The 15,616-nt window shown below is 39.2% G+C and overlaps 1 protein-coding gene across 1 annotated transcript; it reads left to right on the forward strand.

Annotated features, from left to right (window-relative positions):
- Positions 1–489: 489 nt before the first annotated feature.
- On the forward strand, positions 490–1,440 carry FOXR2 (forkhead box R2). Its single transcript, XM_004462123.1, has one exon. It carries the CDS (start codon positions 490–492, stop codon positions 1,438–1,440), a length of 951 nt encoding a protein of 316 aa, XP_004462180.1.
- The last annotated feature ends 14,176 nt before the right edge of the window (positions 1,441–15,616 follow it).

Raw genomic sequence — 15,616 nt, forward strand, 5'->3', positions numbered from 1 at the left:
CACTTTTAAAGTGAAATGATCTTTTTAACCACTTAAGGACGACTCAGAGATATAGTGAGATCTGTACACTTGTTTTTCTCATCATTAAATAAACCCACCAAGAGTTGAAGTATATGCCGGTAAATCACCTATTATGCAAGTCACCTTAGTTTGCATGTAGCTCAAATTTGTAAATCTTCACCTGGGGCCCCATACTTCTGCTGTCAAAGAAAGCTCAGGAATTCCATCCACATCAGACATTTTTCCTGCTGCTTTTAATGACTTCCCTATTCTGAGCCCTATTCCAGAAGGCTGAGGTTTCTCACACCCTGACTACTTGATCAATGAGACACTGGTACCCCTTTTTCCAGAACTTCTAATCGGCCTCATGATAAGCTCCTTAGAGAGATACATTCCATCAAAAAACAGTGCACCAGAAAAGGCTTTGAGAAGTGCCTTAGAGACCTCTGTCTTCTTGGAAGTTCCCCTCCACCCATCTCTTCACTAAAGATGGACTTAAAACTTAAAAATCTTGAATTTTGGTACAGTCTCCATGGGCAGGTTCCAGGGCTGCTGGACTGGGACATGGGAAATGAATTTTTCTTGCCCCACACCACAGACCAGCACCCCTTAGCTGAACAGAACCTTGCTAAATACCAACTCCAAATAATGGAATCCCCAAAGCTGCCTCTGGAGAGGAGACCCAATCCTGACAAGGATGGTCCTGACTATGACCCCAATCTGTGGATGTGGGTGAACCCCAACATAGTGTGCTCCCTCAGCATCCAGGAGGCCCCAAATCGCAATAAGGAAAAGGATCTGACAAGTGTGCTTCCCTCCCTTCAGCCACCCTCAAAGGATGAAGAGTTTACTTGCTTAGAGGCCACAGTTGTGGAGTCCCTTCCATCTTCCTCCAGCGAGCAGTACCCCCTACAAAAGCGGTTCACCTCTTTCCCCAGTGACTGGGAGCTCACAGAAGAGAAAGCTGAGGAACAAGATGGAAACTCCTCTGCTGCCCTCCGGTCCCCTGACAAAGGGAAGTGCTACCAGAGCCAAAAACTGTGGCAAGCCAACAGCCAGGAGAGGAGGTCTTGGCCCCGTCCGCCCCTCAATTACAGCCATTTAATTGCTCTGGCATTAAGAAACAGCCCCCCCTGTGGCCTCAATGTGCAGGAGATCTACAATTTCACTCGACAGCATTTCCCTTTTTTCTGGACAGCTCCAGATGGCTGGAAGAATACTATCCGCCATAACCTCTGCTTCCTGGGCAGCTTTGAGAAGGTGCCGGTCAGCCTGCAGGATAGGGCCAATGCAAGGCCTCGGTCTTGCCTCTGGAGGCTCACTGAGGAAGGACACCGCCGCTTTCAGGAGGAGACTCGTGCTTTAGCCTCTGCACGGAGGGAGAGCATCCAACAGTGCATGAGCCGACCAGATGTGATGACCTTCCTCTTTGACCTTTGAACTACCACTGCGCCCTTTCTGGAACGTTATCCTCATGATTGTGCCTACCTATGCCTTGATTGATCTTTTTTAATCCCTAAACCTATCCTGTCCGGTTAGTCCCAAGTTTGTGTTACTGCTGTAATAATGATATTAAATAAGTGTGAGATGGGCACAGAGGAGGTAGAGCTTAAATCCAGGTAGGGAATCATGGAAGTTTGCACGAGGAAGTGTTACTTTTGCATTTTCATCAGAGAGAGGAAATCTTAGGAACAATGACCTGAATGCTAAGAAAAAGAGAACATTTTTTATGTGAAAACATGAGTTCTACTTACTGGAGAGTATACGCACACAAGAATGGGAGCGGTGGAGTATAAAGTATAAAATGCAGGGCAGAGCCAGGTCGGATATCCTCAAACGCCACGTGAAGGTATATATGCACAAAGAGAATGGAGCTTGAATTCCAAAGCCTGTATTCAAGCGTCCCCTTCTTTTAGTGCCCCATTTTACTTTAGGGACTCACTTTTCACTTTCTGGTCTTTGACTTCTCAGCCTTCTCCTGTTCCCACCCAGTTCCAGTGCTGACAAATAATTTCAAACAACTACTTTGAATTTCAGTGTTGAAAATCCTTAAATTGCTTTGTTTCATAGTGCCTGTATTAACCCCAAAACTTTTGATGGCAGAACTTTGCTTTCCATTCTTTCATTCATCAAGCTTTCAATGAGGACATGCCAATGTGTCAAGGTCCATCTCAGTAGCTGAAGATAAAAAGCTGACAGTTTGTTGGCAGACAGATATTTGAAATGTAAATGGGATAAAACAGATGTACAAGGTTTCCACAGAAATGGGGAAACAAATTCTTTGTGGGGAAGACTGGAAAGGCATTGAAAAGGAAATACTATTTGAGCCATTTTTGAAGAATAAATAGGGATTTGCTGGCAGATAAACTAGAGAAGAGACAATACAGAGGCAGCAATGTGAACAAAGTGAATAGAGTGTTTGGGGGAATGTTATGGTAGGAAGTTCAATGTGTCTTAGCTATATTGGGGCCAAGAGTGGCAGAAAAGGTAAGCAAAAAAGTCTTATATGTACAGTACTTAGGTGTTTGTTTGAACTTTATCCTGTAATCATTTGGAAACCAAGAGACATCGGTGGTGGTTTGCTAAAAACAACAAAATTTTATTTTCTATTAAAAATTTCAAAATTCTCTTTAACATTTTTCCTATGCAAATACAATTCCTATATCAGACTTGAGCATAGCTTTCTACCTTATATATTAGTACATTATTCATAAATTAAAGGAAAAAAGATATAGATTTTTAAGTATCCAACTATTGCAAAACCTTTAATAATGGGGCATACAAAAATACCTGTGAAATACAGATGCAATTATTTGTAAATCAATTGAAATGTTTAAGTTTTTGTAATAGTCAATTGCAGTTCATCCAAAATGGTGTATTTAGGTTGAATAACAAAAGAGACCTAAGGAAACAGTATTTGAAAAATAATTGTAGATGCTACTTCAGTATCACAAAAGCAAAGACCAAGTTGACATTACTTTGGAATTATTAAAATATTCTACCTCTAACTATTTAACATTTGCTTCTCATTCTTTCCCCCAAAAGTAATGCTTCTAAGTAGAAAAGCCTGTTTTCAAATTAGCTGTACTTCTAATATTTCTACTCTAAATATTTTCTAAACAGTGCAAACTTTTATTTCAGAAGTGGATCTGGATTTTCTGCTGCACCCTGGCACTTTGAGCTTTGAAGATCTCTGTCTCTTTTTCTGATTCTTTATTCTGATCCAGTTGCATAGGAAAAACAATGACTAAGGATGGCAATTAATCATTCATCTCAGATAATTCAGGTGAAGGCAGATCTTCCTTTGGAGGATTTTCTTGCTCCTGCTTTTCTTCTTTTCCACTGTCTTCACTGATACTGTAAGTGATTTCTTTATGGCTTCTGCTTTCCAAAGCTATTCGTTGTCCATTGATGCCAACAGCAGTGCTTACACTGATAATACTAAACTTTTTTGAGGGGAGTTGGCAAAATTAATTTGCAGGGAACATATTTGCCATTCACCACATCAACAAAAGCTTTGTAAATATCAGTAGATGGCAGATCTGGTGTACAAATGATGCAGATATTCTTTCTCTTATGCTTGTTGCCCTCACACTGAATTTATTTTTTTAAAAGATTTATTTATTTATTTATCTCCCCTCCCCCCCCATTGACTGTTCTCTGTGTCCATTTTACTGCATATTCTTTTTGTCCGCTTCTGTTATTGTCAGTGGCACAGGAATCTGTGTCTTTTTGCTGCGTCATCTTGTTGTGTCATTTCTCCTTGTGGGCAGCGCCATTCTTAGGCAGGCTGCACTTTCTTTCACGCTGGGTGGCTCTCCTTATGGGGTGGACTCCTTGCACGTGGGGCTCCCTTACGCGGGGGGACACCCCTTCATGGCATGGCACTCCTTGCGCACATCAGCACTGTACATGGGCCAGCTGCACACGGGTCAAGGAGGCCCAGGTTTGAACCGTGGACCTCCCATGTGGTAGATGGACGCCCTAACCACTGGGCCAAGTCCGCTTCCTTCATTGAATTTATAATTGATATTTTTCCCTGTATCTATTTGAACTGTTTTAGGTTAAGCAGAAAGAAAAATATACAGTTGGCACAGGATTATCATCTATCCTAATGTCATCATCCTTTGATCCTGCACCCTGGTTTGCATTTGTAACTTCAAATTGAGCGAGAGAGTCAGTTATTTTAGGTAAATGTGTTACATACCTCTTTTTTTTTTTTAAGATTTATTTTATTTATTTCTCTCCCTCCACCCCCACCCCAGTTGTCTGTTCTCTGTGTCTATTAGCTGCATCTTCTTCTTTGTCTGCTTCTGTTGTTGTCAGTGGCACTGGGAATCTGTTTTTCTTTTCATTGCATCATCTTGTGTGAGCTCTCCATGTGTGTGGCACCATTCCTGGGCAAGCTGCACTTTCTTTCACTCTGGTCGGCTCTCTTTACGGGGCGCACTGCTTGCGCGTGGGGCTCCCCTACGTGAGGGACACCCCTGCGTGGCAAGGCACTCCTTGCACGCATCAGCACTGCGCACGGGCCAGCTGCACACTGGTCAAGGAGGCCTGGGGTTTGAACTGCGGACCTCCCATGTGGTAGATGGACGCCCAAACCACTGGTCCAAGTCCGCCTTCCACATACTTCTTTTTGCTGCCTTTCTTCTTCAAAGAAATTTCATCCTCTTCTTCATCTGTAAATACAGTATGCAAATTTCTGTCAAACTCATCTATCAAATCTTCTTTCTCTAATTCTTCTAGAGCCCACAGTTCCCCTTTATCACTATGCCAACTGCTTTTGAACTTTTTCCCTGCTGCCAAATAGGCTTCAAAACTATGTACTTCAGCGGAATTTGAAGGAGGCTTGTAATCAATTAGCTTTTGTTGCTGGCTTCCATATCACGTTTAGTATCTTTCATAGAAAAGTTTTCACCCATTCCAGTAAACTCTTTTGTAATTTAAACTTTGAAATCAGAATTAATATTTTATTGGCATAATCTAGTTCTTGCCTAGTAGATCTATTTTTCCTGGTACTAAAACAAGCTTATAGCCTGCTTTGCAGAGCACTTGTGAAAAGTTATTTCCAAGTGCAAGCTACTTCAGTAGTATATACATATGTTACAGGCATGAAGGAGAGACCTGGTACCATCATCACTGTAAATATGGGGCCTTTTTCGAAGGACATCAAAATTATCTTCTACGTTCTCCCAGTGCTGGATTCCTTTTGCAGTTTTGATGAGTTCACATTCCAGATCCTCTCGTACTAATTCAACTAGGGAGGAGGCAAAAACAGCAATGACAGCTGGTGGAAGAGTTGGGCTGATGGCGGTGGGTACAGGTCCGAACCCGGGGTCTGTAGGGCCAGATCGGAGGCGACCAGGGCGACGAGGTGGCAGTGGGGATAAGTTCAGAGAAGGCGATAACTGGGAAAGGTTGGGGACAATGGCGGTGACTAAGCGGAGTTCAGTGGGGGTGGGTGGGTAGACAGGGTCGGGAGCGGGAGCGACTATGACAAAGCCAGGTTGGGGGACAGGGCATGTTTCGGGGATGTGGGTGGGGGAGGCGGGGCAGCGGTGACAGGGCGAGGTGGGGGTAGGCAGGAACAAGGAAGGTTCCCTGGGGGTGATGGGGACCAAGCGGAATACCGAAGACTGAGGACCGGGAAGGAGGAGGACCGGATTGGTATGGGCATTTGGAGCGGGAGAGGCAGGGCCGGGCTCCTGGAAAACGAATATGGGTCAAGATGGGGGGAGGGGACAGAGTTCAGCGTTCAGGAAGGCAGGGCTGAGTTCAAGAGCTGAAGTTATGGCTTCCTCCTCTTCAGTTCAGGTGGGGGCAAATTTTCTGGGCTCGGAGTGGGCTTCCATAGTTAGGACTGAGGGGACGGGGCAAGGCGGGGTTCCCGGGTGGAGAAAGGGCACCGGGGTCCTTGCAGCGGCTAACTAAATCATTTTGGGAAACTACTTGGCTACGCCTCTCGCGCGCCCGAATTTATGGCTGTCCTCTGAACCTCGTGGCTGTCTGTCAGAACGAGAGTGAGACGACTTTTGCACACGTTTCAAGCTCTTGAATCAAATATTGGTAATAACGGACTTGCGCATCTCAATGCCGCAACCAGCGTGACTGCCACTACCATTGCACCCGCATGTGGGAGCTTTTAAAGATGGGAAGTAACAAATGCGTATTTAAAACCTGGAGCTCAGCTCATCAACCTTTCCCCCTTAACGTCTTCCTTCCTCTTGCCTTCACTAGCCCACTTGAAAAAAAGGACATCCAAAGAGATCAAATGAATTACGAATGAACTATTGTTTCCCATCCTCCACTCTGCCTCCATATGCTGAGATTTTTATTAATTAATTAATTAATTTAAAGAAATAGCTGGGATTGAACCCATGGGAAGTAGATGCTCAACAACTGAGCTACACTTGTTTTTGAACAAAACACTCTGATTTACTTTAATAATTTCCTGAAGCTTTAGGTAGGAGAAATCAGCCCTGGAAACAGTGGGGAGTGGACAGGGCTTGACTCCTTAAAGAAATTAGTCTGGTAGGGATGAGAACTAGTGGACAGTGGAGTGGAGCATGGAATGGTCCTAGATTGGGTCAACTCCTAGCTCTATTCTATTATTGTAGGCAAGTTATTTCAAAAGTTCTTTCTCCTCACTTGTAAAATAGAAATAATATTTACTCGAATGATTACTATAAAAGTTAAAAAATAAATAAATAAATAAAAATAAAAGTTAAGGGGAAAGTTATGTGGAAAGTGTCTACTATATATAGGCACGATAGAATATATGTATATTCTCTTTAACTGTTTATGACTAATGATTGAAGTACAGGAGAGGTCAGGCAGTGTCAGCAGCTGGTTTTTCTCTTTGGATTAGTGATAATAATTTTAACAAAATTCTGTATACCTTGTTTAACCTGGTAATGGATGACAAGGAGACCAAATTAGCCTGTTTATCATTCCCAAACAACCAGAAAAGCCTTTAGGACTAGGTTAATTTGAGCTCTTGTTTGTTCAGCCACTTGCTGAAGTATTTAGGGGTAATGCATCCTAATGTTTGTAACTAGCTCTCAAATAAATGCTTTAGCAGTGAAAAAATTTATAAAAATAGGCATATAAGGTTTACTACATTGAGCACAGAAACAATATTTGGGCACTAATAAATTTAATTCATAAATTCTATTTTTTGAACAATAAATAGGCATATAGAGTACCAAAATTCAAAAGGCCTGAAAAGGTATGTATTAAAAAGCTAGCTCTGAACCTTTGTAGCAGGAATATATCTAAAACTTTATTATTTACTCACTCTGTTGAAAGATAATTTTCAGAGAAAGTTAAGATCATGACTCATACAAATATAAAACTTAACACATGTGAAAGATTTTATTTTACTCATTCAATGAGAGATTCTGTCAGAGGTTATAACTGGTTCAAAGAAAAGGTCAAAACAGCACAAATTTACAGAGAATGTTGAGATAAATTGCAAATGGACACAAAAATGTTTTCCAACAAGGGCAGGGAGTCAACTAAATCTGAACATTAAGGGTATAATTTGCATATCTATGAGTTATTTACAATTTACAAAGAGTTTAAAAATAGTTCAGATAAAATAAACAAGGCTAGACTCTGACAACCTGGAAGGGTTTACTATAGAAAATGCATAGTTTTCCACTGAAACACAAAATGTCTCTTTACACTTAATCCCCCCACCTCCAATAATCAAAAATAATCTCAAAGATTATTCTTGATCACAAACTAATAGAATATGTCTGGTCTTGCCTAATTTTTTACATACTTGCTGCAAGAAGTTGTAATTTACCATATAAACCTTCTTAAATTTGTGCTGCTGGAAGTTTTTAAAAGTAATCCCAGATTGTACTTTTAAAATTCCCTTGAGTCTAGGAAGCCAATCCAAGAACTCGTTACCAGATTTCACCTATAATACCTTTAATGTGGACAACTTCTTCTCTTCTTGAAGTACCGAAAATATCCTAACCTGGCTATCCTAAGCTAATCTGGACCTGCCAATAAATGACCTTCCTTCCTTTCTTGGAAGGGTGGAAACCCTGTAAACAGGGTGCCAAGCCAGTTTTCCTAAAGAGCTTTGTAATCATAAAGTCAACCTTAGTTCCTTAAACATGTCTGATCATATCTGATTAAATGAGCATCATTTGCAAATATGACATTCCAGACAGTGCCTTGGTTCTATAACCAAAGTTTCTAGTTATGTCCTGTAAACAAGGAGGGCAGACTCTTATTGAACCAATGCAAATAATTCCACTTCCATGAAAGTAAGAATTTCCAAATTATGAAGGGGCAAGGCAGACATTTACAAATGTTACATTTCTAATTTCAAAAGCATAGTCTACTAAATTGTTATGAGTTCTAGCTAGCTTATAAAAATAGAAAGAGCTTCCTTATATATCCAGAATATATAACATTAAAACATTAACAACATTCCAATCAAAAACCGCAGTCATCCCACACCAGTCCATTCCGTTCTATGTGATTAATTCTTGTTCTGCTTAATTTTGAGTAAGCAGTCTCATGAACCCATCTGCTTCTTTACTAGACTTCAGGTAATCCTGACTCATTTACTGGTATATTCTCAAAGTTGTTTAATCAATACCTTAGAAACCTATGCCCAAGAATACCTGGTATAGTGCTTTTCCATGGAGCTCTGAGATAGTTTCCTTTTGTTGAAGATGAAGCGCTCAGACTTGTAACTGATTGCAAATGTTTTCAGGGAACCAGAGGAAAAACATAAAAACTATTTGAAGATGAGAGAAGATTTGAAACGGCTGTCGTTAACTGACTATGGATAATTTACAAAAATGAAAGATCTGATAAAAGTTCAGAACAAGAATAAAAATGCAACTGACAAGGCAATTTGGTGATTTCTGTGCCATACAAAACAAGATAAAGTCATTTTTAAATTTTTAGGTTATGACTTCAGCAAGATGGTGGAGTAAGAAGTGCTAAAATCACATACTTCAATCAAAACATTGAAAAACATGCAGAAACTGACAGAAACAAATGTCTCAGAACTCTGGAAACAAAATTTATAGAAACCAAGCAAATGGTAAATCAAGAAAAAGGCAACTTCGAAATGATAGTAAAGAGTGATGGCACTTTTACTACCTTTTCCCGGGCACACTGTCTGGTTTGCTGCAGATGCAGCTCACACTCACAGTGTGAGTCTCTCATGCTGGGTCCTGACAGAACAGAACGCACCTTATTCACAGATTAAGGAGGGAGTATATTTGTTCCAAACTGGTGATAATCAGAAGGACATCCAAGATGTTTGTGTCTGCCTGCCCTGTCCAGACTCACTAGGGATGGGAAGAAAGAACACTAGAAAGCAACTTGAAGCCATTTTGTTACCATAAGCATGGTTATTTCCAATAGGAGGACCTGCCCAATTTAACACCACAAAGGATAAACACATCTCTCAGTGAGAAGGTGATTTATTGCGAGCACACAAGCAAGGAACTGGGGGAATCTTCCCTGAACTGGTTCAAAGTGAGAATGGGAGCTATGGTTTTTAAAAGCAAAAAAAAATGAGTGTTCATGAAATTGCTCAGTCTTACGCTGTCTTAAGCACAACGAACTTGTCCTTGCTTTCAGCAGCTAATTAACCACAATTTAACAAGGTCTTTATGACTCTTTTCTCAGCTGACCATTTAAAGATATCAAGTTTTTTGTCTCTGATAAAAGCTACAGATTTATTGGGTCATAAGGTGCCCCTAACACCATTCCATTTTGTTTTGAGATATTATCTTTTTATATAAACAAAACTTAGAAGGTCTATATGATATCTTTCAGGGAACTAAGTGCAAAGAGTAAACTTCTAAATTTAGATTAATAGAAAACCAGCTCAATTAGTGTATTAGAATTTCAGAGCTGCTTAAGTGAAGAAATATTTAGTAAACATTTTCCAGCTATTGAATCCCCCCTTATGTATTCTTATTCTTATATATTTTGTAAGCATTCCTTGTATAAGGAAAATGAGTGAAGGTCTCATCTTCTGTAGTTACTTCCTGCTGATTAGAGGCAAATAAAATTTTCGTATCATTTTGGAAGACGCCCTAGACATAAACTCACAAAGACAACATAGGCAACAACAAGACAAGCTTATGGCAAGCAAAATAAAGGCATTGCATAAGAAAACCATTCTTTTTCTTATAGGCAAGTTCATTAACTACTTAAAAAATAAATCAAGTTTGCCAAGACTTTCACATGTTCAATATCCATCTGTATATGATCCTATATAGAGGAATATTATCATATTCATCAGGTATCTAGGAATAGTACTCAATACTAATTAATGCATGAGTGTGTGTGTATACATATACATATATATATATATGAAGGGCATCAAAATTATTCACTACAAAACATAAACTAAACACAATAGAAGGTAGTAATGGAGTAAAAGGACAAAAAATTTCAAGACATGCAAAAAACAAGTGCCAAAATGGCAGAAGTTTGTTCTGCCTCATACATAATGTAAATGGATTAAGTAATCCAGTCAAAAGTCAGAGATTGGCAGATGGATTTAAAAAACTGGATTAACTATATACTCTTTCCAAAAGACTCAACTTAGACCCAAAGTCACAAAGAGGTTCAATGTGAGAGTATGGAGGAAAAAAATCCACACAAATAGCAACCGAAAAATAGCTGAGGTGGCGATACTCTTAATATCAGACAAATTAATCAGAGAGTAAGTAAAAAAAATTACAAGCAAAAAAGGGCATGGTGTATTGATAAGAGAGTCAAATCATCAAGAATATATAGCAATTATAAACAAAATATGCCAAAGAGCCCCAAAACATGTAAATCTAACATTGACAGAATTAAAGGAAGAAATAAACAGTTCTACACAAAGAGTTGGAGACATCAGTACACCACTTTCAATAATAGACTATATGACAATCAATAAAGAAATAGAGGACTTTACTGTGACAATAAACCAAGTTAATTAAACAAACATATAGAACATTCTGCTGAACAATAGCTGAATACACATTTTCCCCAAGGGCACTTGGATCATTCTCCATGGTAAATGATATATTAGATAACAGAACAAGTCTGAATAAATAAAGAAAGATTGAAATCATAAAAAGTGTCCTTTTTGACCACAATGGAAGGAAACTAGAAATCAAGAAGAAAAGGAAAACTGGGCAATTCATAACTATATGGAAATTAAACCGCATATTCTCAAATAACCAATGGATCAAGAAATAAGGAAAGTTAGAAAGTTCTTAGAGATGAATGAAAATGGAAACACAACAAACCAAAGTGTATTGGATGCAGCAAAGGCAATGCTCAGAGGGAAGCGTGTAGCTGTAAACACCTGTATTTAAAAGGAAGAAAGATCACAAATAACTAACCTAACTTCACACTTTTAGAAACCAGAAAACAAAATGCAAACTAAACTCTAAATTAGCAGAGGGAAGGATATAATATAGATTAGAGCAAAAATAAATGAAATAGAGACTAGTAAAACAACAGAGAAATCAGTGAAACCAAAACTTAGTTCTTTGAAAAGATTAACAAAATTGATAAGCCTCTAACTAGACTGACAAAGAAAAAAATAGAGAAGAGGCAAATAACTAAAATCACAAATGAAATTAATGTCAATACTGATTATCATACAGAAATAAAAAGGATTTGAGAAAATACTATGATCAACAGATAAAGTAATCTAGATGAAATGGACAAATCCTTAGATAGAAACAAATAAGCTAAACTTTCTCAATAAATAGAAAATCTCAACAAATAACAAGTATGGAGTTTGAATCAGTAGTTAAAAACCTCCCAACTAAGAAAAGTCCAGGACCACATGGTTTCATTGGTGAAATTTATGAAACATTCAAAGAGAAATTACCATCAGTCCTTCACAAACTCTTCCAAAAAATAAGAATAGGAAGGGACACTTGAATTGTTCTGATAAAAAAAAAAACAGATAAAGCTCTCATAAGAAAAGAAAATTGAACACCAACATCCCAATGGATATAGATTTTAAAAAATCCTCAACAAAATGCTAACAAATTGAATCCAACATCATATTAAAAGGATTAAACACAATGACAAATTGGAATTTATCCCAGGAATGCAAGGTGGTTCAACACAAGAAAACCCATGTATTTCACCACATTAATTGAATGAAAAGAAAAAAAAAACTACGTAACATCTCAATTGATGTAGAAAAATAATTTGACAAAATCTAATGCCTTTTAACTGTACAAACAACAACAACAACAACAACAACAAAACACCCAATAGGGAATGGGAGAGAAATTTCCTCAATATGAAAAGAACATTTATCATTATATTCAGAGGTGAAAGACTAAAATATTCCCAACTAAGATCAGGAAGAATACAAAGATGTCTACTTTCACCATGGCTATACAACATTGTACTAGAGGGTTTAGCCAGAGTAGTTAGTCAAGAAAAAGAAGTAAAAGGCTTCCAAATTGAAACAAAAGAAATAAAACTATCTCTGTTCACAGATGGCATAAAACTACATAGAGAAAAATGAAAATTAGTCAAGTAAGCTACTATATCTAATTAATTCAGCAAAGTTGTAGGGTACAAGGTTAACACGTAAAAAATCAGCTGTGTCTATACACCAGGCCTGAACAATCTCAAATGGAAATTAAGAAAATTATTACATCTACAATAATATCTGAAAGAAAAAAAATATCTAGGAAAGAATTCAATGAAGAAGGTGAAAGGCATGTACACTGAAAACTACGAAATGTTGCTGAAAGAAATTAAAGACCTAATTAAAGTGGAAAGACATTCTGTGATCATGGTAAAGTCAATACTACCAAGTGATGTAAAGAGTCAATGCAATCTCTATAAAAATTTCAGCAGCCTTTATGCAGAAATGGAAAAGCCAATCCTCAATTTCATATGGAATCACAAGAGGCCACAAATAACTAAATCGGTCATGAAAAGAAGTATAAGGTTGATTTTTTTTAGTTTGCCGAAGGTCTGCCAATGCAAAGTACTAGAAATGGGCTGGCTTTTTAAAAAATATACTTTTTTATTTTTTAAAAGAAACTTATGTTACATAAATATTACATAAAAAAGACAGGGGATTCCCATATGCCCCACTCCCTAGCCCTCTCACACTTTCCCACGTAAGTAACGTCAGCAACATTAGTGTGGTACATTTGCCACAATTAATGAACACATCTTGGAGCATTGCCATTAAGCAATGATTATAGCTTACATTGCAGTTTACACTCTCCCACACATTTTTGCAAGTAATTACATGATATGCAATGACTTGTATCTGTCATTGAAATGTCATTCAGGATAATTCCCAAATTATACCTATTTTTTCTTCTCCCTACCTTCAGAACTGCCAGTGGCCACTGCCTCCACATCCATGATAAAAGTTCTTCCATTGCTAGGATCACAAGTCTACAGTAAAACAATATAAGTCTTCTCTAGCCCATTATCCATTCCCAATCTTGAGGAGTCTGTGATGGTGATGCCCACTCCACCTCTAATTGAGAAGGGGCTTAAGTCCCATGGGGCAGATGGATGAGACTATCTTGCTTGCAGCTGCAGACTCTCTCTGTTCCTTGAGATGGTCATTGTTAGTCATCTTCTCCTTGTTAGCTATCCTGGGTGAATCCAATGAACTGGAGAGTAGGTGTTGCAACTCTGTTGAGATTCAAGGTCCAACTGGTACATGGACAGCCCAAAGATTTAAGTCTCTTAGACATACAACTATCAACTCTAGTATTTACTATAGGTTCACATAGAGGGGCAGCAGGCAGAGCCATGTGTAGGGAAAGCACAATTGAGTCCAACTCTATCACACTGGGGAGCATAAATTCCAAAGTAGGGCCCACTGGCAGGGTGCCAAACTTGTGATCTTTCTGCCTTGTCGACAGTGTCTGGATGTCTCCAGAGCAATCTGAAACCCCATTATTTGAGATAATATTTACTTTGGCAGTCAATAAGTTCTTGCTTAGACGTCCATAAACATAACCTCTGAAATGACCTCCCAACTCACTACGAAGTCTCTTAGTCATGTAAACTCCTTGGTCTTCACACTTTACCCCTTTTGCTCAAGGTCTACAGTAGAATAACAGTAAGTCTATCCTAGCCCATTGTTAATTACACAATTCTGAGTATTCTAGGATGGTGATGCCTACTCTGCATCTAATTTAGAGGGGACTTAGATACCCTTGAGCAGATGTATGGGACTATCTTGCTTGCAGTAGTAGACTCTCTCTGTTCCTTGAGATGGTCATTGTCCATCATCATCTCTTTGTTAGTTGTCCTGGGTGAGTCCAATTAGCTGGAGAGTAGGTGTTGTAAGTTTGTTGAGATTCAGTGCCCAACTAGCACATGAACAGCCCAAAGATTTAAGTCTCTTGGACTTAAAATTATGAGTTCTAGTACAAACTATAGGTTCAAATAAAAGGAGCAGCAGAACCATGTATAGGGAAAACAAAACCGAGTCCAACTCTATCACATTAGGGAGCATGAATTCCAAAGTAGGGACCACTGGCAGGGCACCAAACTCCTGAGCTGTCTGTTCTGCCTATAGTGTCTGGATGTCTCCAGAGCCCTCAGGAGCCCTGATATTTGAGACAATATTTACTTTGTCAGTTTATGAGTTCCTGCTGAAATGTGCATAGGTGTAACCTCTGAAATGACCTCCGGACTCACTTTGAAGTCTCTTAGCCATATAAACTCATTTGTCTTTATCCTTTCTCCCTTTTAAGGTAATATTTACTTTGGCAGTCTTAAGGGGGACTTATCTAGGGGTAAAAGCTTGTAATTCCAATGCTAAGAAATGTCCAAATCATGAGCCATCAGAGATATTTTCTCACCAAAGTCAGCTGCCACATGGTGAAGCAACATGGCCTTTGATCTCTGTCATCATCTCTGCCTTCCTCTCCAGAATCTACAGTCTCCCAGACATACCACAACTCATTTTCCCTTTCCCTGCCTTCAGCAACTCCTGTGGCCACTGTCTCCACATCAATGATATAATTTCTTCCATTTCTAGAGTCACAATAATTCTATAGTAGAATTCATATTTTATTCCTCCATCCTGCCATCCTGAAGATCTTAGGATGGCAATGTCCACTCCACCTATAAGTTGAAAAGGTACTTAGATGCCACATGGCTGATGGATGGAATTCTGCTTGAAGGTGCAGACACTCTTGGTTCCCTGGTGTGGTGGTTGACCATCCTCACATCCCTGTTAGCTGACATGGGTAAGTCCAACAAACCACAGAGTAGGTGTTGAAACTCTACTGAGGTTCAGGGCCCAGGTGGCACCTAGGCAGCTCAGAGATTCAAGTCTCCTGAGCATACACCAACCCCAGCACCAACCATAGGTTCAATAAAAGTGACAGAAGAAGCATGCATAGGGACATCATATCTGAGTCCAATCTTATCACACTCAGGAGCACAAATTCCAAAGTAGGTCCCACTGGCAAGACACTGAACTCCAGAGCCATCCTCCATGACTGTAGAACCTATGTGTCTCCATAGCCCTCAGGAGATACCAGGGGTTGTATCTACTTTGGCTGTTTCTGTGATCCTGCTGAGTTGTGCATAGGCATGAACCCTCTGATGACCT

Source organism: Dasypus novemcinctus, chromosome X (genome assembly GCF_030445035.2).
Source record: "Dasypus novemcinctus isolate mDasNov1 chromosome X, mDasNov1.1.hap2, whole genome shotgun sequence".
NCBI classification, from domain to species: domain Eukaryota; kingdom Metazoa; phylum Chordata; class Mammalia; order Cingulata; family Dasypodidae; genus Dasypus; species Dasypus novemcinctus.